Source organism: Onychostruthus taczanowskii, unplaced genomic scaffold (assembly GCF_017590055.1).
Source record: "Onychostruthus taczanowskii isolate IOZ18803 unplaced genomic scaffold, ASM1759005v1 scaffold28, whole genome shotgun sequence".
NCBI classification, from domain to species: Eukaryota; Metazoa; Chordata; class Aves; order Passeriformes; family Passeridae; genus Onychostruthus; species Onychostruthus taczanowskii.
Genome location: NW_024500128.1, coordinates 1,750,141 through 1,776,306, shown reverse-complemented (window position 1 = coordinate 1,776,306; position 26,166 = coordinate 1,750,141). Strand labels below are relative to the sequence as shown.

The following is a 26,166-nucleotide window of genomic DNA, read 5'->3' as shown; positions in this document are numbered from 1 at the left end:
GCTGTTAGCCTGAACAGCAAACTGTTTGATTTGTTAGGATCTGCTTAGGTACATGAAAGTAGCAGCTATGTATTTTTATTGTTGTGATAGTATGATTCTAAAATGTCAGAGTATGTCAAAAGATTTAATTCTAAAACAAAATAAACTTTTATTAACCTAAAAGAGAAGTTGATTTTTCAATTAAAAAACTAAAATTATCTTGTTGTACCTCTACACCCTAAATTTAGTTTAAAGGGTATTCTGATACTAGTCACTTTGAAGAACAAACAATAGTAAAGTATATTCCACTAATATACTCAGAACACCCTTTTTCTGTGGAATATATGTTTGAAAAAGAAAATTCAGTTTCCCTCATCCCCTTCTTTCTCCCAAATATGTTTTCCTCTGGCTCTTATTTTAATTGTAGTTATGTCTAAGCTCTTCCAAATGGAAGATGAATTATAAACCTGGCAACCTTCTGTGCCCTTCTGACAAATTACACCTCGTGCTGCTTTTTTGCCTGAGAGTCAAATCCAGTTTTAATGCAATTGTGATTTATCAGCCAAGGTGGATAATTTTTTAAAAGATGCTTATTATTGTAATCTTATTGGCCATGGTAGCAAAGAATATATTAATTTCAAAAACAGTCAGACCATCATTCTTGGAAGCATTTGTAAATGTTAAATCTAGACCAATAGAATAATAATTATTTCTGTGGGATTAGTAGCTCTTTGCACACTGGCAATGTGATAACCCATTTTTTAAACCTTCAAAAAGTCTAAAGTCTAGTTTTGTGTGGCGGTGACAAAGGGATTGTGTTACTTGTTTCACTCCTCTTTCTTGGCAGTGCCAAATAATCTGCCTTGTCCTTTACAGTCAGTGTGGTGGTAACATGAGGCCTGACTTCAATTGCAGTGTGTCATGGTTTGACCCGGAAGTGGGGTTTTGGGAAGTTATGGTCAAACCAATCAGTGGCCAGATTTCAAATTGACACCTGGTGTGGCCACTGGGGACTTGGATACACCTCTGAGAACACACAGGGGTTAAAAGCAGAGCATTCCCAGAGAGACTTCCTCTTCAGAGTCCAGCAGGTGATCTGATCTGACCTCTCCCCTGCCCAGCTGCACCTGGGTGAGGGAGGGGGAGGCCATGCAGCCTGAGAGAGGGAGAGAACACAGAGTCTTGCCAGATGCAGAGACCGTGTGTGACATGGAAGCACAGAAGTTCTACTGTGTTTCCTGGGGAGGCACGTGGTGCAAGAGGGAGATTCCTCTTTCCTGATGGACTTGGGGGGGGCGGCTTGTGTGAAAGGAGGGTATTGAATTGAGAATTAATATGTTAGAGGGGATTTGAATGTTAGAGGACTGGGGGGAGAAGGAGGGGTGTTTTGAAAGAGTTCTATTGGGGGTTGTTGTGTGGGTAGTTTTTTTTCCTTCCTTTTTGTGTCTATGTAGATTAATAAAGTGTTGTTTTTTCCTCCATTCCCAAGTTAGAGCCTGCTTTGTTCTGTTCCCGCGTCACATCTCACAGTAACCATTTTGGGGAATACACCTTTCATGGGGGCACTGGCACTGTGCCAGTGTCAATCCATGACACAGTGCGAGTTGGAACCTGTTCACCTTGGTTTGAAGATTACCAAAGAATTGCAAAAAATGACATGGAAGGTATAAGAAGAGAGATTATACCCAAGGAATACTTTTGTGTAGGAATACTTTTGTGTAGCGTGCTCAAGAGAAGTACCTCGTGTTGATGGTGACTGTCTTAGCAATGTTGTAGGTTGCCATTGTTATTTGTGCAGGTTATGAAGGAAAGGTGAAAAGGTGTTTTACTCATGGGGCTGTGCATTTTCCTCACAGTCTTAAAGTGCTACTTAATGTTACTCTCTGAATTGGTTCGTGTTTCCTGAGGTAACAGTTACTCTGTTTCAGTTTTAACCTTACAGATGCAATCAACAGTTCAAATAGAAGGGTTTATATTGCACTTTTATATATGATGTCCCATGGTGATCTGGCGCCATCTGAGCCTGATCGAGAACTGGTGTCCTATAGACCTCCAGGATAACTTGTGTTTGAGGTCTGTGGAGAGCAAACTGAGATAGCAACACTGACAGATGGTTAGATAAAAACCAAATGTCCTGACTGATTTTATAGATTGTATGTTAAAAGTATTCATACTGCAGATACCATTGGAGATTTATTTCTGGCCTTTTTTGTATATTGGGTTTATCCCAAGCGTACTCCAAAACGTGTTGATTTCTTGAAGACAAGTTTTGTTTCAAATGTTAATATGTAATTGGTGTGTGGATTGGTCTTGCCAAAATTCAGCCTCCTCTGATGTTGAGAGCAATACTACACTGTTTCAGAAGTTCATCAAATGAAAACTTTAAGATTTTTTTCTTCCTTGCTGTTCGCACCAGTTTGGTGAATTGTAGGTCAGTGGTTTAATGAAAAATACTTGTATTGGCATTGTTGTTATTCTGTTTGCAAAATCTTTCCTAAGCTTTCCTAAAAAGTAGGATTATAAGAACTAAGCAGCATATTAATTTTTATGTAAGAATTTGTGAAGATATTTACAAACACCAATTACAGGCACGCCAAGAAGCAAAGGCAGTAGCTCTAATGTTTCCAAGAACATCTCCTGAGCCATGCATATGGTTTGGAAGGAATAAATCAGTTACACCTCCATATTTAGGTTTGTGAGAAAAGTAGAACAATGCAAATGTATTGCCTGAATTGTAAATTTTTGCTTGTGTAAAGGTTGCTAATATAACAATCCTATTGCTTATTCTAGAGCATCTCATCCTCACGAAGTAGAAGCTCATCTCTGCTGCCGCCTGGGACAACTAATTCTGCATCTCCCAGTGGCCAGAAATACATGAATACAAGTGGGCCAACTGTTGTCACCATCACACATCACAAATCACCTGCAGCTGCTCGAAGAGCGAAGAGCCAGCGATCTGGTCAACTCCATGAAGTCCGAGAGGTAAGAGAGAAACATTTGCTGTTTTGCTGTAACTTGGAAGTGCTTATTTTGCTTCACAATAAGCAATTGAGTCTGACAAGTTAACGATTCTCTTTGTTTCCAACTTTATGATGGCTTTGTTTTGATCCCCTTGCTGAGCAAGTGGTGGGCTTTAGTTCTAGTTCAGCTTCAGGTCAGGTGTATACAGATTTTCTTATGCTGATGTTAAAATTGGTGTGTGAAAGTGAAGTAGATAGGCAACAGCTCCTGGAATTTGCAGTGGTGTTGCAGTACTGGAGGAAAATGTCTTTGAAGCTGCATGCAGCAATACCTTTCAGATTGGAAAGTGGGCCCTGAAGCATTTAAATATAGCTGGAAAAAACTACTTGAATAAGTCTGATGAATGTGTGAATAAAGGCGTAGCTCCCCACACTCAGCAGTTTGTTGCTATCCTGCTGTAGTCTTAACTTTGTGTCAAGTTTATATTGCTGGCATTGCAGAAGAAAAATGGTTCATCTGTATCGAACGCATGAAAACCAAAGAAGAAATCTTGTTTCTTTTAAAGCCTGTTTGTACCAATATTTAAGAAATTTAACTCGTACTGACTTAGCTGTCTTTCAACAACAAAAATAGTATGGAGTTTTAAGCTTAAATAGTATGGCAGATTTTCACAGAACACACTTTAATCTTTCATCTCTTACTCTTTTTTGCTTTGTCTTTCATGCTAAGAATTTGAATAAATTCTTGGGATGTGCTCTGAATGAAGGCTTAAATTGTACATCCTGAGGAGGAATGCTTGTTTTTCTTCTAGTAAACATTAGAAATGAAGAACTGGCTGTCTGAATGTCATCTACATTTTCTTTACATTAGAGAATACATACATCTGTCTATGTTTTATAAAAATATATTTTTATAAAAATAAAGACAATTGTCTTTGTCTACCAATCATATCCCCCAGGTTGCTCCTAGCATGCTAAATGTATTTGCTTCTCATAGGTTGAATTCAGAGCGCGCCTCAAGCCTATTAATAAAGTCAACAGTGGGAGTGGTTGCAATTTTGTCAAATGAAGCTGAGTAAGGCTGAAAGCTGTTTGAAAGAGAGTATTGGTGTATGTGCTGATCATAATAAGTTGGGAAGAGAAAAAGCCGTCAGTTGCAAAGAATACACCTGGAAGAAGTAAATACTAACCTACAGTAAAACAATGAGTAAGAGGTCAGGTATCCTCCCTGCAGAGAAGGCCAGTGAATTGCTGACTCACTTGTTTGCAGTGCATTGCAATGTGATGTCATTCCAAAAAAGGCAACTGTTACAGGAATTCAGTCTGTAATGATGGAAGGTAATTATTTTGTTTTGCTTGATGTGAATGGTACCTCAGCTTCAGCACCAGTTCCTTTTAGAGGGCTGCAGTAATAATGAAAAAAAATGCTCAGACATTGAAGATACCGTAATGGCTGAAAGAAATGAGTGCTTTTCAGGGAGAGAAGATGGTACTAAGATGAATGATGCATAAGCAAATTTCATAAGACAGTGTGTGAAATTTACCTTTTTATGTGTTGGATATTTTGTGTGTGTGTGCTGCTTCCTAAAGAACAGTGTAACAGTGGAGAAATCAGATCTTCTGCCCTCTTTTCCAGTCTTGTGTTAAAAAGTGTCTGCTTAACTGGTGTTGTTTCCATCTTGTGAAAGGATAAGTCTTTTTTCCAGATTAAGGAAGGAGATTTTATTTCATCAGTGTGCTCTGTGCACTTCCTTCTCCCCCATTTTCCAGAGGGAATGAAATAGACTTGGGTATATGATACCTGTGTTTTCAGGAAATGACTTTGTTCCATCCATGTATGAGTCAAGCAGTGACTGTTAGATCCACCCTCCCTTGTGAAATTTATCAATGAAGAGATATGTCCGGAGCCCCTCACAAAACTGCGCTTAAATCTGTTCTAACCCTGTTTTTTAATCTGAAACAATGAAACATAGGAGCTAAAAGTACAGTGAGAGAGAGAATTAATCCTTTCCTCAATGCCCAAATCTTTGCTTTTTATTTGAAATTTGTTTGGTATGATCTGGATGAAGGGAAGAGACTGCAAAAGGATTATAGATCAATGTTAGTGTTCCCCTGATTGAATGATGCCATTGAAGCTTTGACATGCAAATTAGTTTTTTAAAAATTGTTCTCTAAATAGGACTGCATTAGCTAATTTTGCACCTTATAAATGCAGTAGTTTAGTCAATGGAAAAAGTTGATCTGATTCTGGAAAATGAGAGGAAGCATGTGTGTTTTAAATTTCACAACAGTGTTATGTTATGGTAGTGCTACCATGTTATATATGAGATCTTTGAAAGAAGATAATGCTGCAAAAAGGGGCATCCTTCACTTGGCATGTTGGTGTTTGCTAGCTGGGACAATGTTCCTGAGAAAGTGTAGAACTCAAATTGCTTCTCAATTCTGTACTTTGTTGATCTGGCCATATTATTTGGAGAAAAGTGAGGTGTACCTCCACATTGTAAATAGGGCAGAATATACTCCTGTATTTTTTATAATGCAAGGTGTTCGGTAATACTTGATTGTTCTTTCCCCCCTCTTTTCACTTCATAATAAGAATAAGCAAAACAGTAAGAATAAACAACAATGTTTCTTTATGTGGTTTGTTCTGGTTGATTTAGTTTGATTTTTAATAGGCTAGAGAATTTTAGCATGAAACTAATTGTAGCAAAGAGGTCTATTTAGCGCCAAACTGATAAGCAAAATCATATAAATGTAGTAGATACAGATGTCTAGGTTTGCAAAATGACACATGTAATAAGTGTTTCCATTGTGAAATTGGAATTTCACCTATTTTCCGAATTTTGGTAAGTTAAAATTGAGTATAAGTATGGAGCTTTTGACTGATATAAAAAAATTATGTTTTAATACTTGCCCTACTTTTGTATTGTGTTGAATTGTAAAGGAGCTCAGGAGCATTACTTTTCATCATAATGTAATTTTTTATTCTGTTTAATATCTCTTAAATCAGATTTTTGCTTATATTAACTTGGTGTTAATAATACAGTCCACACTGATTTATAGAATGTTACATCAAAACTAAAATTAACCATACATTAACTTGTGAGAAATGATCTGCATTGTGTTGTACTCCATGCAGAATTATTAGAGATCCTACCTCTTTATTTGGACCATAACTTAGCATTAGAGCGCTACTTTGAGCTAATTTTTTAGTAAGTTATTGTATGGCAAACTAAGTCTCTGTGGTCTTGAAATTTAGTTGTGTTTTTAAAACTGTGCATATTATTATCCACTTAGAAATTTATGAGTAAGAGTTATGCTTCAGATTTCTTTACTGTAGGTGGTTAAAATCAACTGGAAGGTTAAGCCAAGTGGCCACATCACACTTCATATTAAATTTTAGCAGTCACTGAACTAAATAATAGTGACTGAGTGGTCAGAATGGTGCTTATTTTGACAGAGTGTCTGATTCTTGTACAGCCTCTGCCAGTGTTACAATTGTTGTTGAAGAGCCATGTGTGTGAAGATTTTGTAGTAATTGATATTATTTACAGACATTTAGAGAAATAAAACTAAAAGAAGTCCAGATAAATGTTTCTTCCCACAATTTAAAAAAAAGTCAGTGAAGGATTTTCTGATCATTTTGAAATGTATTTGTTACAACTTTTGATATCCTGACTAGTCATCAGCATGGGTTTCTGAACATTTGGTACAGGGAGATCCAGATTTCACAGGCCTACCAGTGTAACATCTCTTTTGTGTGCCAGTTGGCAGTCCTAGAACTTGGAAAGGACTGCTTTTTGATGAGATGACAGTCCTACTTCTTCTTGCATGTCCTTTTCCATATGTAAACAGTTACTATTTGTTTCCTGCAGGAATAATGCAGCTAAGTGATAGTTCTTTGCTTCCTTCCTTACAATATGGGGAAATCTAGGATTTGCACCTAGGGCTTCATGGAGTGAGGTTTAACATCAATTTTGTGAGGTAGCAATTTTATGTGGTAACTGGAAGAAAGAGATGATTCTAAAACATTTTTGAGGATTTTTTGAGTGAGAAATGAATGTCATCAGGTCGCTGTAATATTTGGATAGCAAAGTTAGGAACGGTGACTTGCTACTGTTAGCAAAAAAGGATGCTGTTGTGTGTGGAGAAGTGTGTGTTGTGTCACAGAATTACAGTGCTGCACAGGCAGCATTGTAGGTGACAAAGGAGATGCAGTACTTAAATCACTTGGGGAAGCATTAAGACTTGCAGGACTTTTACAGGTGTGAACTTTATGTGAAAATGTACACTAAGCTGTGTATTGATGTTAAAGCTTTGTAGTAAATGCTTAAGCTGGTAGTGGGGGAAATCTTGATGGTTTTTGACCTATGCCAAATTTTACTTTGCAGCTTTAAAAAAGTCAGGTTTTGCTTTTTATTTCAATATTTTGTCCTCTTTTTTTTTTTTTTTCTCTGAAAGTGTGTACTTGGAAAGGTCAATGGATAAGGAATTATGTGAGTCCTAGCAAAAAGAATGCTGTAACTCTAGATATTTGGCATGGTGTTGGGGTTCTGTGGGGTTGTGCAATAAGGGCGCATGGAAAAAAAAATGGATTCAGCTCCTTGAACAGGACATCATGCTTAGACAGTGTGAAGTATGCACAAAGAACATTTTAAAAATCCTCTTAACAATTTAAGTGTTTTTGAATGTGTGTGCCTAATTTTGTGTAAAATTACTTTGTATAAGTGGGGAGAAATGCTGTATATTAGATCATTGCTTTCACTGGCCGTTCTCACTGTAATTTTGGAGTGCAGGAAGATGAGAGCTAGCTTTGTAACAAAGATGACCTTTAGGTCTGCATGAGTAATAAATCAAATATTTGCTTTTAGGAGATGAAAAGGATATCATATTCACCTAGGGTATGGAGGTAGGCTGGGCTGCTGAACTGTGCTAACTTCAGTCTTTCTTGCCTGGTAATGTGGGTGCTTTATTGGGGGAGACCTGATAACCGTGCACTTCAGCTACAGTGGCACTGCTCAGGTCTGTGTTGCTGTGCCTCTGCTAGTCAGATATAAAACTAGTTACCTAAAATCATGTCCATTTTTCTTTCTAAATATGTTTTAGTATAAAAAGGTACTTTGTGGTGTTTTCTTTGTGGCAGTTTGTGGTTGATTCTTTTAACTAGTATTCTTGCATTTCAAAACCAGTGTAGTAAATACACTCTAGACAGATTTCTCAGTTGGACTGACCAGGCATTTCATCTCTCATAGATACTGTAGAAAGTGTTATACTGTTGCAGTTTTGAAATCCAAGTGTCCTGTATCCTGTTCATTTTAGGAAAGAATACGGTGGTACAGTGAGTGGCAATTTTGGAAAAGGAAGGGAGAGAACACAGAGGAGTAGCCTTGTTAGTTATAGCTCTCCAGTTTTTCCTGAACTTGTATTTAAAATATCTTCTTCCAACCCCTCACTATACATAAGAAATTCGCAAAGGCTCATCCTATTGATCATCTTCTATCAAGTACATCATAACAGATACAAGATAAGTAGTCTTTAACTATAGATGGATGCTAATCAGGAAATGAGTTATGTTACTGAAGAGGTTACATCCTCATAACACTGCATCTATACTTTATATGGATTGTATGTATTCCACTTCCATTTGTCTGCAAACTCATTGCCAGAAAATTATCACTTTAATTATCTGAGTGGGAAAAACAGAAGAATGTCTCCACTCTGAACAGGTAATGTAAAAGTGCTTGGAAAAGAACTCAAACCAAAATCAGCTGTTTCTCAGAAAGCAATGGATGCTTCTTGGTTTGAAGAAAATTGAAGCAGAAGAAAAGACAGCAGAAAACCTTTGTGTCAATTTTGTGTCTGTTGAAGTCAGTACAAAGTGAATGAGGCCTTAAGCCTTAATTCAGTAAATTCATATTTATTTGTCACAGAACTTGGTAGTGTAAGTTATACTACAGCTACTACTGTTTAACTGTGCTTAGACACACTTTTTGAATTGAGAAGTGTTGTAATACAAATTTGTGTTACAGGTACATTTAACAGCTCATTTGCAGCTGAGATTATTGATACCAAAAGGGTTGCTCCAGCTGGGTTTTAATAGGAGCCATTATGATTTGTTTAGAAGCATTATAACAGTATAAACCAGTTTCAAACCTAACATGAGGTCTAAAAGGGGCAGGTGTTACCTCTGCACTTTCTTCTGAATTGGTGTTGGCCCCTGTTCTAGAAACCTGCAATACTTGAACAGCGTGAAAATACCAGTGTGAGCACGCATAAATATTCTTCTGGCCCTGCAGCAGTGTTTGTGTGATTGCCTGCCCTTCAGCTCCTCAGAGAGAAAAGCAGAATTGAGAGCATGTAGAACAGATGCAGTTATTTGGTGCCTTCTGTGGCAGTTTCTTTGGAAGCCGTTTGTCTTCCAAAGACAAAGAGATGTAGACATCTCTTCTGCTATATTTGCTTATTCTGTCTCAGGTTAGTCCTGCTAAGATCAACAGAAACCTGTTTCCTAGGGGAGTAAATGGAATGCTTAAATCTCTGACAGTGTCAGTCTAGTACCTCCCAGAGTAGTAAATGTACATGTGCTTGTAAAAATTATTCAGTAAGTAGCATTAACTGTCTCACTTTGGGGATTAGGAGATGGAAATTATTCTAATGCTATAAACTAACTCTTACCATTACATAAACATGACCTGAATACTTCTCTGATCTCTGAACCTTTGTTTTGTGTTTGCAATATGTTTGAGGTCACTAAGAGTGCAAATAAGTAGCATCTTCCTAAACTATACTTTGTTCTGTGCATTTGGTTTTGTATTCCTGTGAAGGCTGAGTCATCCTGGGTTCCAGATACCCAGGCAGGGAGGGTTAAGGTTGCTATGGGAATCGTAGAGCAAATGTTCTACTAAAATTACACTGTTTGTCCATGTGGGTTATGTCAAGAATGAACCTGGCTTATTATTTTTGATATTTCCTTCTACTAGCCACCCATTCAAACCTGAAAAATATGAGTTATACAAACATGGCTTCTTTTCATAATTTTTTTTTTTCAGACTGTAGTTTAGCAGTAACTGAGCATGTGCAAAGATGATAATTTTCCTTTATTTAATAAATGGCAAATTATAAATTAGGGATAATACAGTACATATGATAACTACATTCAGAGATTGCTGCAACATTCATTTTCTTAAGCAGTTGCAGAGAAGCCAGGATTATTCTTTTCAGTTATTAAAACATTTAATTACATTTCAAGTAAATGGTAGGTTCCCAAGGGATCCTGAGAGAAGTTACATTTGAAGGGAATTCAGTATCCAGTTTCTGTGTGCCTTCAAAACTGCCACTTAATTCTGCTGTACGTACAAAATTCAACCGGTTTATGCGCACATATAAAACAGCATAACATCTCATACACATATGTGCATTTTTTTAAAGCTATAGGGTTGTTTTCTTTCACAACTATAGCGCAAATACTGCAGTAGTTTAAAATAAGAGTTCTCAGTTTGAAAATGAAGCTTTGAAGAAAGCATAATTCAGTAAATCTTTTCTTGGATGAGGGTATCACATCTCATGGTTTTGTTTTCAGTGCAGGTTTCTGGGTGGCTGGTTGATACAGCAGTGATTTTCACAACAAACCCTGAACAAAAGTGGCAAGGGGCACCTTCTGCAACTCTGTAATGCAAATTACTGCTTCCAAGATACATGGGCCATTTTGTTAACCCACACTTATATGCTATTTTTATTGAATTAAGTAGAAGGTATTTTTGAATGTTCTCAGTGGTAATATATGTTAATGTAATTTTAGGTGGCTAGCAAAGTTTCAAATACTAAGTACAAAAAGTACTGCTATAAATGCCCTCAAGAAGAAAGTAACCATAGAAATGGCTCATATATTTTAAGCATAGCATTAAGTTTACATTATTATACACGTTTATTGAGGGTTTACTGTAATCTTCAGCTCCTTGTGTAGCACCTAAAGTACTGAGTCTAAGAAACTCAGGAAACATTTTAAGTTTTCAATAAATGTGAATAGTAAGCACCGTAACTCTTAGTTATTTAACAAAGACCTGATTTCTGACAGCTTTTGCTGCATGTTCTTACTGTAATGCTTGTCTTGCAGGTGTTGAATGCTTTGGAAACTGTGTTACAAGGGTGCTTTTCAGCAGCTGCTTACCTGCTTATTGGCTGCAATTTTGATTTCTGACAGTATGCTTTTAAAAAATGGCCGGTAAGACGATGGCTAGCAACATCTCATCCAACAAGCAAACCTGAACTACATCTGCCCAAATCTGACATACGCTTTAAAGTAGCATTTAAGAATATAATAATAATTCTAAAAGATTTGGAGTTATTTTTCCCAGAACCAGATGTTCTGACAGAAACCTGTGCCTCCTTGAAGCACTCATGTTGAAATGTGTAATTTATATTCAACAATTCTTTTCTCTTCTAAAGACTAATTTCACTCGAAGTCCAAACCCCACCTTTTATCACCTGAGTCCTATGTTACAGTAAACTGATAGGATTTTCCTATGATTGCTTATGTTGACCTAATGGCTAGCACCAACATTTCCAGATCTCTTTGGAATGCTTGAAATTCACAAATGAGCCTAAATTCCTGATAACCAAAATATGCTTTCCAGATCAGGGCTATAGCTGTTAAATTCAGCAAAATGATCCTTCTGAAATGTAAGGAAAACTGCCACTCAGAAGAGCCCACAGAACAACATCTGCCTATGAGTAACGTTTAATGACAAAAAATAATGACTTTGCGAGGTAATTTTTATAGTAAAATTGCATAAGAATAAATTCCCACAAAGTTCTTTTTATAAACTGCTCTCAGCACTGTTATTCTGTGGTTTAAAATAGAACTATGTGCTTCCTGCTTGGCTAGATGGCAGCCAGCTGCCATCCAAGATTTACTTGAATTTGTGCACTCCTTCCTTTTGCTTCTCTAATTTTTTGGTTCTTGATTGCTGAAAGCAACTTGAGGTGGGGAAGACAACCTTGGAAGCTGCTTTTTCTCTTCCTTTTAATTTTTCCATGAGATCCCAACTCTCTGGTCCCATTGAGTTGTGTTTGACAGTAAAAGCAAAGTCTCAATAGATGGCTTTTAGTAGGATATGGTTCGTAGAAAATACTCAAGAAAAGGCATCACGGTGAGGGAGCCCAGCACTTATTAGTTGTTTTTGTACAAAATGTCACATGTTACCCAGATACATGGAGTATTCACAGGGAGCTCTAACACAACAGGCAAGAGAAGAAAACTGTCATGTCTCCCTGATGCCCTGACACCTCCATCCAGTGGCAAAGTGACCAGTGCTAGGTTGATACTGGTCATTTTGCAGAAAAACAGCTTACTCTGATTTGTGGGAAAACACAGTGGTCATTGATACAATTTGTCTGAATTACATGCTTTCACTTGTGTATTTCTTATGGCAGCCAGCTCTTTCTAAAAAAAAAATTCACTTCTCACCTAAAGACTTGTGGAGTGATTCCATGAAACACTCCAAGACAGCTGACACTATCAGAGGAATTTTATTTTTCTCTCGTGTTTTAGTACTTTGGTTTGTTTGTAAATCTTCCTCTTCCACAGGGAAAATTATGTGAGGGAGAAATGTTCTCCTTGAGATTTAGGCAACAAGAAGGTATTCTCAGAATAATGAAAAGATTTTGGGAGAATGACAGGAAAAGCTTCCCTCCGCTCCCATTTTTTCCCCTCCTGTGTAATGAAGCCACTCACAGAAAGCTGAATATATATCAGAGATTAAGACGAAAAACATCCTGTAGTTTAGAAAATCCAAGATTGCCTGTCTACTTAAGTATTCTCTGGCGAAATCTGAACTTTTTGTCCTAGTCTGTCTGCATGGACACAAGGTCTTTTCCTTACCCCTGCCCCAGTTGCCTTTCTGTTGTTCAGTAGCTCATTTCTCAGGTGAGGAGGACAGATTGAATACAGAAAACATGCGTTTAACTTTATGTCTGGGGTTCTCATGTGTGGTAAGGAGGTAGCAAAGGGAGGCAGTCCATTTGTTTTGGCCTGACATAGGTGGGCTGTTTTGCTGAGATTTCTGGAGGCATTCTCAGGGATTCTGCTAAAACTGCTTTGATCCTTTACTAACCATTTGTGTTGCAAGGGCTGTGAAACTCTCTCTGGTGTGTCTCTCTGCTTCCCAGGTTTAAGAAGTGGACTAGAAACTCAGAACACTCAGATTGTCCTTGGGAGTGTCCTGGATCCAAATAAAATGTCTTCATTAAGTCCCAGAGAACACAGACAATTACACATATCATATACTTTTTGGTGTTTGGAGATGGATCTGTTAAATATATCATGTCTTTCATTCTTCTGAACAGAATGATGCTTTTGTAAAACAGCTAGTTAAGTTAGGTCAGCTCCCTTTCTTGCTGAGCATCTATTTTAGCCTATTTTAGAGGGAGGAAGGGAGGAGCTTTCTCTCATATACCTGAGCTGCAATCAGCTGAGAATTTCTTGGGTGGGTAGATCAGTTTTCCTCCTCTGCCACTGCATGGACTGTTTAAGGCTTTCAGACCATTCAGCAAAAGAACCTGTGTCCCCCTTTTCCTCTCTCCCTCAAATCTGGTAATTTCATGGACTAAAGCAATAGTATTCAGACCTACAAAATATTAAGTCTTACTATTGTAGCTGTGCAACTAATAACAAGGGAGCTTGCAGGTGTGATTAATAAGCTACTGGCTAGTAAGCCAATGAGAAGATGTCTGTAGTTCATCAAATGATCAATGAATGTTGTCTGTGCAAAATAGAATTGTATGATATTGTAAGGATATGCAATAAGTGTCCAAGTTGCAGAATTTGAAGATACAAAACAGGAATTGAATGTATAAAAAAAAGGAGCATGTTTAAAAAAGTTCCATGTTTAGTATATGAAAAAATTAACTAGCCAATCCAAAATTTTCCTGACAAATGTAGGTAAGTAGGAGCTGCTCTCTGGAGAGTAAATCCTGTGCTGAGGTCTGTGGAGAGCTCATAGCCCATGGAGGTGCTGATGGTGACCAGTGGGACAGCAGCAGATTGGTAAGAGTAGCTGAGAACAGGAAACAATTGAGCCAGGCTGCTTCCTCCACTCCGTGTTTTTCTGGTTGTCTTAGACTTGGATTTTAGACTCAGTCCTGATGACATTTGATGTTTGCTCTGTAAGGTTTTCCTCACAAGGAACCAACCTGTAGAGTGCGTGGTGAGAAGGCTGAGCACAAAAAGCCAAAACAAAACCCCAAAGGAAATAATGTTTTGTTAGCTGAGACAATGAAGATATGTAGCAACTGACTTTTCAGTTTTTCCCCTAACAGAGATTGTGGGTTCCTGGTTAGGGAAAAGATAACAAAAATAACAGATTGGGGTGGAGAGAGCTTGTTTTCATTCTCTTTTGAGGGAAAAAATTGAATGGTGAAAGCAGAGGCAGGGACTAAAAAGAGAAGAAATGAAGAAATGTGCTCTGGTGATTAGCTTCCATCCTGATTGTCAGAGGTATAGTTCTGTTTGTTCCATCACTTTTTGTGTCTCTGTCTGCAAATTACATGCTAAATGAAAATTAACTTACTCCTTTGAAGCTTTGTTGATAGGATGTATGTGTCTGAGCCTTAATAACTATTATATAACAAGTCATTCCAATTTTAATGTTCATTGTTTGCTTTGTTAAGATAATTGAGGTCAAGCTGGCTGCTACCCTGAGGTGATGATAATCGAGACTTTCGTGCTTATTCCCGGTAATGAGAGGGAAGCAGTAATCAGGGAAGGACAGCTGATACGGATGTCATTATCTGGTTCCATCTTTCCAAGGCGCTTTCACAGTATCTCACTTGGTGTTCTAGGATCCTTCCTTACAACATTTTTTGCCATTAGCATAGCAATGTTTGCAGAGGCTACTGTGGGTCTTACTCCAGAATGAATATTTGTGGGTAGAATTCTTTGCTGTTTACAGTTTAAGGAGGTTCTTATTGGTCTGAAGGTCAGGTTTTATTGCAAGCCAAGTGTACAGATATGGTGGTCATCTGGTCTTGTACCTGTTTCTACACTAGACACTTTAAAAGCAGAAGTGCAAAATTATCTTGATGAGAGATTTCATTTAGCTATTGGACTACTTCCAGCAGCAACCTCTATTCTTAGTTATTTCATCTTAGTTGTATATTAAGCTGTGATTTTGTCTTCCTGGCTTGCATGCTATAGATGGAATCCCATTGCAAGATCTGTTATGTGACTCTACTGAAGAAAAGAGTGAAGTCTGTAAATCCTCATCAGAAAATGTCTTTTGTCGAGTAGTAAGATGCACATAGCAAGTAACCTTGAGTAGTCTGAGAACTCTTCTCAGTAATTTAAGTGAAGGCAAAAGTTCACTTCCTTTGCTGTGGTTATGCTTAACTCAAAACAACAGAGCATTACATTTAAAAAAAAAAAACCCAAAACCACTTTTACTGTGTTTGTATGAGTTAACCTTAATTTGCCAGACATCTCAGTTGGTGAGGTATACTTTCCGAGGTGATGATTAACAGTATTTACAGTAGTCTTGCATGTGTGTTGATGCTCTTTCCTTTTTCAGAAGAAATAGTGGAAAGGGGGCAAGTTTAATGGAAATAGTGTTGGATTTGTGAATATGAGCTGAATTGGTAGCTAGTGTGTCCAGTTAGTGGCTGGTGTGATTGCTTTAGTGACACAGTAGTTCCAGGCATCAGTATCTTGCATTTTGATGTATTCTTGATAGATGTGTGTGTATATATATACACACACATATATTCTACTTATACTAGCTGTTTTAACTTTTGATTTTTACATTGACAGTTTTTTGGTGTTGATGAAATACAGGTCAAAATTGCAGGAAGAGTCCTTGCTCAAGGTCAGAGTTGATGACTGTGTTAGGTTCATGTGGCAACACGATATATCACATCTACAGTGACTTAAAAGGTTTTTGTTTCTTGTGTGTGGACTCTTCTGTTTTTCATTTGCTTTTAAGAAAAAAAGGTGTTTTCTAGGAAATAAAAGAAAAAAAATCCAAACTCCTGTGATATCTGCATGTTTAACAATGGTTAAATATCCTCATTCATGTATCACTTGTGACTTATTCTAGAGTAGTTTGAAAAGCTGGTCTCACCTCCTGTCCTTTCCCAGTGCTTTCTAAAGAGTTATTTTTGTGCTACTATTTTCTAAAAAGCAAAAAACTAGTATTTCCAGGTGTGTGTGTGCGTGTGTCAGAGAGAGACTGTGCTTTCATATTAGAAAAACCCACCCCAAATGAAGCACCAGCCAATCAAATCCTGCCAAAAAAGAGTGCAGCAGCAAGCTGGCTATTTCCCAGTCTTTAAAAGCAGTAAACTTCTCATAAGGACAGCTTGACTTGGGGTTTTAAGGAAGTGATGCATGTTGCATTTCTGTTATTATTAAAGCATCTAAAGATTTTTCTGCATAACTGTTTATTTTTACAGATGCTCTGTTTTTCATATAAGCTCTTTTTATTATGTTGTTTATTTTCTCATGTTTTTAATAACTGTTTTCAACTTGCATGCAGTCAATAATGGAAAGGATTTAAAAATAAAAATGACTGCATTAAATCTTTCAGAGGAATTGCCTACAGATAAGTCGTCAGACCACGTGCTGCTGGCAGTGGTGTGCAGAGATTACTACAGTAGAGAAAAAGTGTTATTAACTGATGGAGCAGAATGTTTCTTTCATGAATGATTTCTAGCATATCACTGATGAGCTTGATGATACAGAATTTCTGTGGTTTTTCAGTGCTAAAAGAACGTTTTCTTTTTTCTCTGGAGTGTTTTGGATTTTTCATCATGCATGGGTAGGCACATCTTAATACTGACTGTAAAGGATTCAATTATGTTATCAATACTATTGAAACAATATTTAAACTGAAATTGAAATTGCTCATATGTGTATCAGATTGTGGCTGGCACAGTCTGAAGAATCTCTCTCATGTTTTATATTTTAGAAGGAGGGTAGAATGATCTGAAGCATTTAAATCATCATGCAGAAAGACAGGATTGGTGATGCTACTTGTTTGCATGGCCAGCTCCACATGGCCCCTGTGACAAAGGGAGAGTGTCTGCTTGCCCTCTGAGATCATGTGGCTGATGTCACTCTTCCTTTGAGGAACCTGAAGTCACTGTCTTGGGAGGTGCCCCTGCGGCAACTGTGGATTGAGTTTTACAGGTGCCGTAAAGCTGGTGTTTGCTTTAGGTTGTTGCAATGCACTGTGTTACTTGGGCAAAATCCTGTAGGATCAATAATTCTGGAAAGAAAGATGTCTGATAATACACATGTGTCCTAGACAAACAGACTTATGCCTGGTAATCTTGGAGTCTGGATAGCAAAAGCATTTACAATAAAATCATGTTGAAAGCAATCATATGCTCTTACATTTAGGTATGGTTATTCAGTTTTCTTTGTTTGAAGTTTCTGTTTATTTTTGTTGTTAGACGGAAGGAAAAATCTTGAATACAGATTATTATTATGCCTAATAATTTGGAATATCTCCCTTTCTCTTTCTAGTTTCAGAAACAAATTGAAGCCTTAAATCAAAAATGGCATTCAGATTTTTAAAGATGATTTCTCTGCATGGGAAAGAATAATGTATCATCTAGTATTTTAACAAAATGTTGAATTCCTGTATTTTTTCTTTTATCATGGAAAATAGCACTTCAATTTTTAATTTTTACTTCCTAATTTGATAACTAATTTTAGCTTATTTTCCACATGAAAGAATGTTCTTTCATCTTATTATGTCTGAAATAAATTTCTTTGCAAGCCTAGGGTATCTCATGGCCTTTTCTGCTTGTCTTCCACATACTGTGGAAATAACCCTGAGAATTAGTAATTTCTACTTACCATTTGTTTGGATGCTCATCACATAAGTGTTTGGTCTCTTGCCTTATGGTGAGCTATGTGTTCAGAACAGGAGGTGCAGTTCCAGCTGTGAAGGGGTAGGTAGCAGTTGCTGTGGCTGGGTTAAATAGGGAAAGCAATCACACAGGATGTTAAGATCAGCCCTGAAGAGGAGGAAGCGGGCAGCAACAAAAGCTGTGGATTGTCTGTTTTGGAGCAAGTGGTAGGGAGGGCATGACCTAAAGAGGAAAGCATCACAGATGTTTCCTGTTGCGTTTGGACATTCGTGAGAGGGTCATTGGATGGCAGGTTTCTTGGAGTGTAATATTATTCAGGAGAATTTGTTGGGTTTGCATGGCAAGGCTTTGGCATGAGAAGGGCTACAGACATGGCTTCTGTGAGAAGCTGCCAGAAGCATCTCCATGTCTAACAGAGCCAAGGCCAGCTGGCTCCAAGATGGACCTGCAGTTGGCCAAGCCCATCGGCCATGGTGGTAGAGCCTTTGGGATAACAGATTTAAGAAGGGGGAAAAACTTCTGAGTGAGAGAAGCAACTACAGACACCAAGGCCAGTAACAAAGGAGGGGAAGGTGTTGCTCCAGGTACTGGAGCAAGGATTTCCCTGGAGCCTGCGGTGCAGCCCATGGTGAAGTAGGATGTCCTACAGCCCATGGAGGCCCCTGGTGAGCAGAGATCCAGAGCCTGTGTAGGACCCCGCCAGAACAGATGGATGCCTCAAAGAGGCTGTGACCCAGGGGACACTTGGGCTGAAATATTTGCTGACAGGACTTGTGACCCTGTGAAAGACCTGTGCTGGATCAGTTAATGCAGGACTGTTTGCCATGCTGGATGAGGTGAAGAGAGCAAGGAGCATGGAGTGGCAGAGACAATGTGTCATGAGGCTCTAACTCCCTGTAACTGTCCCCCTGTGCTGCTCTGGAGAAGGAGGTAGTGAAACTGGGAATGAAGTTAAGCCTGGGAATAAGGGATGGTGGAGGAAAAGTAAGATTTGGTTTTATTTTCTCGTTGCCTTAATCTGCTAGGTACTAATTGCACTGATTTCCCTGAGTCCAATCTGTTTTACCTGTGGTAGTAATTGGGTGACCTCCCTGTCCTTATCTTGACTCCCCAGACCTTTGGTTGTTCAGCCAAGGAGGGGAATCAGTGGGCACTGGGTAACCAGCCAAAGTCAATCCACTACAAGGCAATACCTGAGAGTTTCTGACAGGCTAAAAGGTCTGAATTGTCTTGATGCTTCAGGAGCAGCTGTTAATTGGGAACACTTGTCATCTGCTTGTTCTCCTGAAGCAGAAGATGGAGAAAGAAGCAAACTATGCATTTGAGCTGGTGTCTTCCTAGGATGAGGTTTCCTCTTACTGAACATTTTGCAGTTAAGTAAATGAAGACCTAAGAATGCTAGATATTTGCACACATGTAATTCCTTTTAATACATATAGTCCTGGTGGTTCTTTCAGGTCTTTTAGTGTACATCTGTCATAAAGTTGTATGTTTGAAGTTTCAGTGCTTTTCTGAGAATGTGCAGTTGTTTTGTGATATTATGAGAAGAAGATATAGGTGAAGAGGAGTTATCAAATCCAAAACGAGAGTGGAAAGAGAAATAGGTTAATATTTGGTGAGGAGACAGGGGCAAATGCCCTTCATTGTTGTTACAAGTAGAGAACTATTACTTTGACCTGTCTGTATTTGCAAATGGGAAGGATGGAGAATTGTAAGGTGCTCAAATAACCCCATGTAAGAGGGAAGTCATTCAAAATTAGGCAAATTATTTCACCTTGTAAAAGGAAGGTTAGAAACTTCCCTTTCTCAAAGTCAAAGCTTTTTATTCTGAACTTGAAACAAGCTTAGAGTGCTAGTAAGTCAAGCATTTTACCTCTCCTCTCCTGGGAAAATGCAAAAACCAGACCCACCAGTAAGACAGAATGATGCTATAACTGCATGACTTAGTGGCTGTCCTGTTGTTGGTTAATGTGTTTAATGAGTTTCATCTTGTATGGTTTGGTGTTTTTGTGTCAGCTCCTCCTTGATTTACTCTCTGTAGAACAGCTACACTTCAGGTCTTCTGAAATCTTTTGTCAAGGTCTTTAAAAAAAATTGGCAAACATATAAAAACAAAGTTCAGTTATTTCAATAATATATGTAATTTCCTTATGCGTTCTGCCATTGAGTTGATCTGTCACTTTACAATATGGAAGGTTCTTCATCTTTGTTCTGGGCATTCAGCCCCTTAAACTGTGTGGTTATGATCAGTGTTTTTAAAACAGTAAAAGTTTACCAAGTTCTAGTACTTTGAATCCTACATAGAAGTTCCAGTTCCAGATGTCTTCTGCTGTGCCAGGTCCGTACAGCAGCTGCTGGTATCACAACTATAACATGAAACTAGGTAGCAAGGGAAAGATGAATCAACAGGCTGCTGTAAAGCTGTCTTAGGTCAGCTAGAAAACAGTAAGACATGGACCAACACCTTGTTTTGGATAAAGGTAGAATCAATCTTTGATTTTATTGAAATTTCACCTAATCTGGGAAGAATACAGCTGACAAAGCCTGTAAACTTTTGGGCTGGGTGATAGCTGCAAACATTCAGTTAATTTTCCAAATGTTTTCTAAACTCCCTGATCAGTTTGTCTTATGCTCCTGTCTAATCTGCAAAAGAATAGAGTCCTTCATTAAGGGGGAGGGGAAAATTAAAATGTTTGAAGTTTTCAAAATTTTGCTTTTGGTTTTATTTTTTTATGGAAGCAAGTCTGGGATTTGTAAGCTGCCATCCCTCGTCCCACCCGGTCGTCACACCCCCCCCCCCCCCCCCCCGCACAAAAAAAAAATTAGGAAAACTAGTCACTTGGAAATGAAAATAGAAGATTTCTGTCACTGTGAAGTATGAGAGAGTCAGGTTTTCAATTTCACACCCTTATGCAGGATGGGAAAAGGAGAGAAGCAGTTTTCCATACAATTATATTGTTTAGTCTTCCGGGGAGATGGTCATCTTTTTTCTCCTGCCTGTTCCTTCTGTTTGCCTCCTTGTGCTCTTTCCGTGGAAGAGGAATACTTGCATTGCCTGGGATTGATTCTCTGGTTCCCTAAAGCTGCATATTGGAGAGGTCTGTGTCACCTTCTGACAGGTCTTGTTTTCTGCCAAAGGGAATTAAAATTGTCTGTGGCTTTTACTGAAATTTTGGCCTCTGTTTTAAATGTTGATTATTAAAATGTCATGTTAACCTTCAGCAAGGCATTTGGCTAAATTTATGAACTGCAACATCATCGTCTTGTGTAATTCTAGTCTTTTTTTGCAAGAGTGGTTATTTCATCTCTGAGTTCAGTTTCCTTTCTAGCTTTTTAGTGCACTCAACATATATTTTTTAATCAGTCAATTTACAGTAATGTAGGCTGCAGGAAATACACAATATTGAAGATATAATAATGATAATAAAAAATAATGAAGTTTATAATACATTTTTACAGTACAGTAGTGTGGACAAATGGAGCTTGAATCTTTGTTTATTATGACATCTTCAGATATATTTTTCTGAAAACTTTGGGTATCTCAAGTGTAGTCCTGTAAGTTTTTGCAGCAAGTTTTTTGCAAGGTAAGTGAAAGAGGCTTGTCATATGCATATATGATTTCCTACAGACTGCAAAAATGGAGAGAGAAATTTTGAACATACTCTTTTTCTTTGGCTTTAGGATTTTGAAAGCTTGCCAATTTGCTTAAAGAGCAGCCTACTCAAATACTGTTTTTACCTGCTATACAAGCAACCCTTTCATCATCTAGATGGTCCAAACCTAGAAAGACGTTAACTTTCTTCCTGACAGCTTGTATTCATATTGGATATGAAATAAGTACTCTAAGTTGCTTCCTATGCTAATGTCTGTAAACTTAAAATTTACTGCATTTTCTAAAAATAGGTCCTTAGTTTGAGAAATGGGTAATGCCTGTTCTTAAACTGTGATGATACTTTATGTAGGAAGGGAGGAGGGACAGTGTAACTTCCTTGGGCGTCTCAGATCACATACAAAGGCAAGAAAATCTAAGCCTAAATTAATAATGGAGAAGGAAGTAGAATTTTCATACTTTTCCTTACAAAGACTTTCAGAAAGTATGAGTCACTATTAAACCTACTGTGAACCTACTATTTTAAGAGACTATTTTCTCTAACATAGTCTTGACATTTTTACAGGCCTTTGGTAGTCTCAAGCCCTTCGTTTTTGTAGGTGAGTATATGGTATGTTTGGATCAGAACATTAACATCCATTTGTGGTAGTTCTTCACATTTAGTCACTATTTCAATCCATAAGAATTTAACAACTACATAATGATATTTCCTATGACAGCAGATGTTTTTGGACCTTTACAGATCATGAGCCAAGCTGAAGGACAACAGAAGAATCTTGTACAAGCCATTGAATCTCTCCCAAATTCTGGACCTCTTACTGCCTTGGATCAGGACTTGCTACTTTTAAAAGCTACCTCTGCTGCCACCCTGAGCTGCCTTGGAGAATGCCTGAGTCTACTGCAGCAAAGCATGCATCAAGTGGGCCAACAGCATAACAGGACACTGTCATCAGGTGAGCACAAGCTCCCTTGGGTATTGTTTCATGTGCCTTGGGGTGTTTAACTAAGATATGAAGCAGGCAAAATTAACCATTCTCAGAGAGGCAAGTTGGGATGAGCTGCTGTGAGCTTCTGCAGCCTCAAGCACTGTAATTCTTTGCCTAAAAAAAAAAAAGATGCAAGATGTATTGCAGTCAGAAGAGAGAAGAAAAAGAGGTGATCCTGAGTTTTCTCAGAGAAATTGGTCCTGAAGACAACTACACAAAAAAATGGGGCATGGGGAAGAGGTATACATAAACCTATATTGTTAATGGCAGTGTGGAACCAGCTTGGTTGTTTTGGTTTGCTCCCTCTCTATTTTTTTTTAATTTTTTCATAGATTTCAATCTCAATACAGATTTGTTTGATAAAAATAATGCTATGCAGTGCTGCAGTGAAAATAATATTTGTAGTTCTCTGCATGGAAGGATGCTGTTGAGGTGGATTTATTTTGGTCTGTGTTTTTCTTTGAGTCTGGAAAGAGTTCTCCATACTTAAAAAAAAAAAAAAAGTGGCAAGTTTTATGAGCCTAAAATGTCAATAGGATACTACAGTGAGCTCTGCAGGCATGAGCCTCTCAGTCCCCATTTATGTCAGTTTTTCCACTTCACCCATTTCTGGATCTGTCCATAATATTGGAAGTTGGACCTTGAGCTTTCTGGGAGGGTGGTTAGCATTTTCCCATCCGTAAACTGCACTGCCAAGTTTTGAGAACAAGAGCAAGTATTGATGTAAGAGAAGCAGCAGCAGCAGAACTCTGGATACAGGGTGGCTTTTTGTGTTTTCTTCGGGTGCTTCCGAAACAATCCCCCTCAACCTGCCCTCACTTGGAGTAGGTTCACTACAGGGCAGGACATGCCCTCAAGGCTGCTGAGATGGTGGGACAGCCTCTGAAGCATTCCCATTGTGAGGAGAATAGAAATGTGAAAGGGTTAGTTGGGAAGCAGGAAAATGATACAAAAGTAGTTCTTGGAAAAAAAAAATTAAAACCTTTTGACACCTGTCCTATGGTACGTGCTGACTTTCCCATATCCAGGTACTGATCAGTTTCATAAAGGAACTTGATTTTTAAAAAATTGCCATTTTGTTGTAGAAAATGCAAACCTCCTTTGTACTTACCTAAGTAGTAATGCTAAAGTGTATTGAATTAAAATATTTGATATAACTTTATTTCAGAAAAGAATGGTTTGAAACAGAGATGAAAAGCAACCTTTGAAGAAAAGTTACTTTCTAGTTTCAAGGTCTCTGAAGGTTGTTTTTCATCTTGATGTGATTTAAGTGAACTGTCAAGAGATAGATGACTTGAGATGCAGGTGTCCTTGACTCTGTGTCCACATAATCTTCTGTTAAATCACTCTTTGTTTTGACTTGATAATGGTTTTTGAGGATCTATGGACAGGAAGAGAGAAAAGCAAGCAAAGCAATAGTAATTGCTTAAGGGGAATATTTTTTTTAAAAAAAAGGAAAGTCATGACTATGAAATACTGAATTGTAAAATCTAATAAGTGTTTTTATTTGTTCTTCCTAAGACTGTAAACTTGCACAAGAATCTATCAGGAATCAAAATTCTGTAGCACTGGTTCACACCAGCATCTTTGGTGTAACTGAGAGCTTGAATGCAGGCAGTTAATTCTTCAGTGTGTGTGTGGGCTTATTCTTTGGTATGGAAGTTAAAAAAAAGAAAAAACACACTAAGAAGGGAACTAAAAGCTGCTGAAATATTTAGTCTCTTCTCCCTGGCTGAAATGATTTTTTTTCCCTAGGCCTTATTATGCAACACAGTTGCCTGAAAGAACCTGGCCTACAAGTCTTGATTACTGATTTTCCTACACACTTAATCTTTTCCAGGCGTACTTTGATAGACTTAATGTTTGTGCTGAGTTGGTAGAGTTTCAGAGTCATCAAAGCTGCATAAGCTCATACCTATTCAGAATAAAGTCTTTAAGTAATCCCCTGGCAAACTAATTCTGAGAGATGATCTAGTTCATTTTGATTGTGTCCTCCAGGTGAATTATTTTAATTTTATACCCAGCAAGTACAACAGAAGATGACCTTTTCTGTCACTGTCAGGTGAAAATGACATTTTTAGTTTAAAAAACCACGTGCTCCTGTGGTAGGAATTCTCAAACACCTTGCTTGTGAGATGTCATGGTCCTGTGCAATTTATTGCTGAATGTTTCCACCCCAGTGCTGGCTCATTACCTGCTGTGTGGTGTAAAGATGCTAGTGGGCATTGTGGGGCAGAATGCACAGATAGAGACAAGATAGGAATTGGATAATTTATTTTCTTGCTTCTAGCCTACAGTTCATGAAAGCAGTCCAGTCCAGGCAGGCAACAGTCTTCCCTGTGTGGAGTGTGAGAAATACTCAACTGCTTAGCTGGGCTAACTTGAACCCACTACCTCTGAGTTTCTTTCCTTCAGCATCCAAAGCTTTCACTATTATGCCTTAAAAGTAGACATCTATCTACTTAATCTGTACCTTTCCTTGTGTCCTTGGGGTCTTTATACCCAATTGTGCAAGTTTTACTGACTTCCCTGGAGGCCTTGCAGTCTTACTGCCTCTAAAGCAAAGACTTAAAAGTGGCTGAGAGTTTCTGACCTAGTACTTATGGAATGCTCTCATGAAGATTATAATAAAATGGTCCCTATTTTAAACAGACACTGACATTTATTGTTTTAGACAAGGAAAAAAAGTGTCTTCTTTCTTTTGATGTAAATACTTTTGTTGCTTTGTTTTCCAGTAATTAGAGTAGAAAGAAATCAGCATTCACTGTAGTGGAATTTTGTCCAGAATCTACAATTATGTAGGTCATGACTTAAAATATTTTTATGGCATCCTTTCTAATGGAATAGTTTAAGGATGACGTGATTTTTCCATTTCATGTTTCTCACGAATTGTCAGTCTTAGACCTCAAGCCTACAAGCAGACATGAAGATTAAACTGAAGTCTTCAATCTTGTCTTGAAGACTAGTCAATGATTTTTTTTTTATTTCTAGTCTGAAGCTTTATGGAAGAGTTTTTGTGATTGTCTGTTTTGGAAGTAAATCAACAAGAACAGTCAGTGAAGCAAAATCCTGTCCGTGTTTCTACTTTTAAGTAAAATTAACATCAAAATAATTTCTAGCTGTCGTTATTAAAGATATTTGCATTGATCACTGGCTAAATGTTTGTATTTTTTTTTCTTTCATTGAAAAATATGCCAGAAAAGGGTATTATTAGCTGAAAGTGTTGGTTACATATAGTGTGAGTTGAGGATAAGAGATTGCACCTTTACCAGCTTCTTTGTGTTTGGGAATTACATTTTTTTGGTAGGACGGTGGAAAATGTCAAGGTCTTTCTTTTTGGCTGGGCATGTCACCACTTAGGTACATCAAAAGTACCTTCTGACAGCCTTGAGTTTATTTGTCATGCAGACAAAGAGAGGGTACCTTTAAAAATAAAAATGTGGAGAAGAAACTTTTGTCTTCATTTTTAACTTTAGAAGTTCTAGTGCTATTTTTTTCCAGCTCTGTGTACAGCCGTTGGCAGAAGAGTATCTCCAGAGCCTGTTGACTGCAATTGTTAGCATTCTTCTCTCCCAGACTGTGAACACAGCAAACTTGAATGTTTGTTCTGATGTAGCTCTACCAGCGTATGTTGTGTTTTAGATCTGTTTTTTTTTTTTTTTTTTTTTTTTAATTCTGGTGTTTTGGCAGACACAATCTTCTCCTGTAGTAGCAGCTTGCACAGATCAATCCATTTTTTAAATCTGCATTTTACTTTGGCCAT

General features: G+C 37.9%; 1 protein-coding gene across 1 annotated transcript in view; it reads left to right on the top strand.

The window, feature by feature from the left end:
* OSBPL10 (oxysterol binding protein like 10) overlaps nucleotides 1-26,166 on the top strand; it is a 110,231-nt gene that overhangs the window by 40,954 nt on the left and 43,111 nt on the right. Inside the window, 2 exon segments of the mRNA XM_041407916.1 lie at nucleotides 2,770-2,961; nucleotides 22,160-22,370. Of these exon segments, the coding sequence (XP_041263850.1) occupies nucleotides 2,770-2,961; nucleotides 22,160-22,370 (403 nt within the window).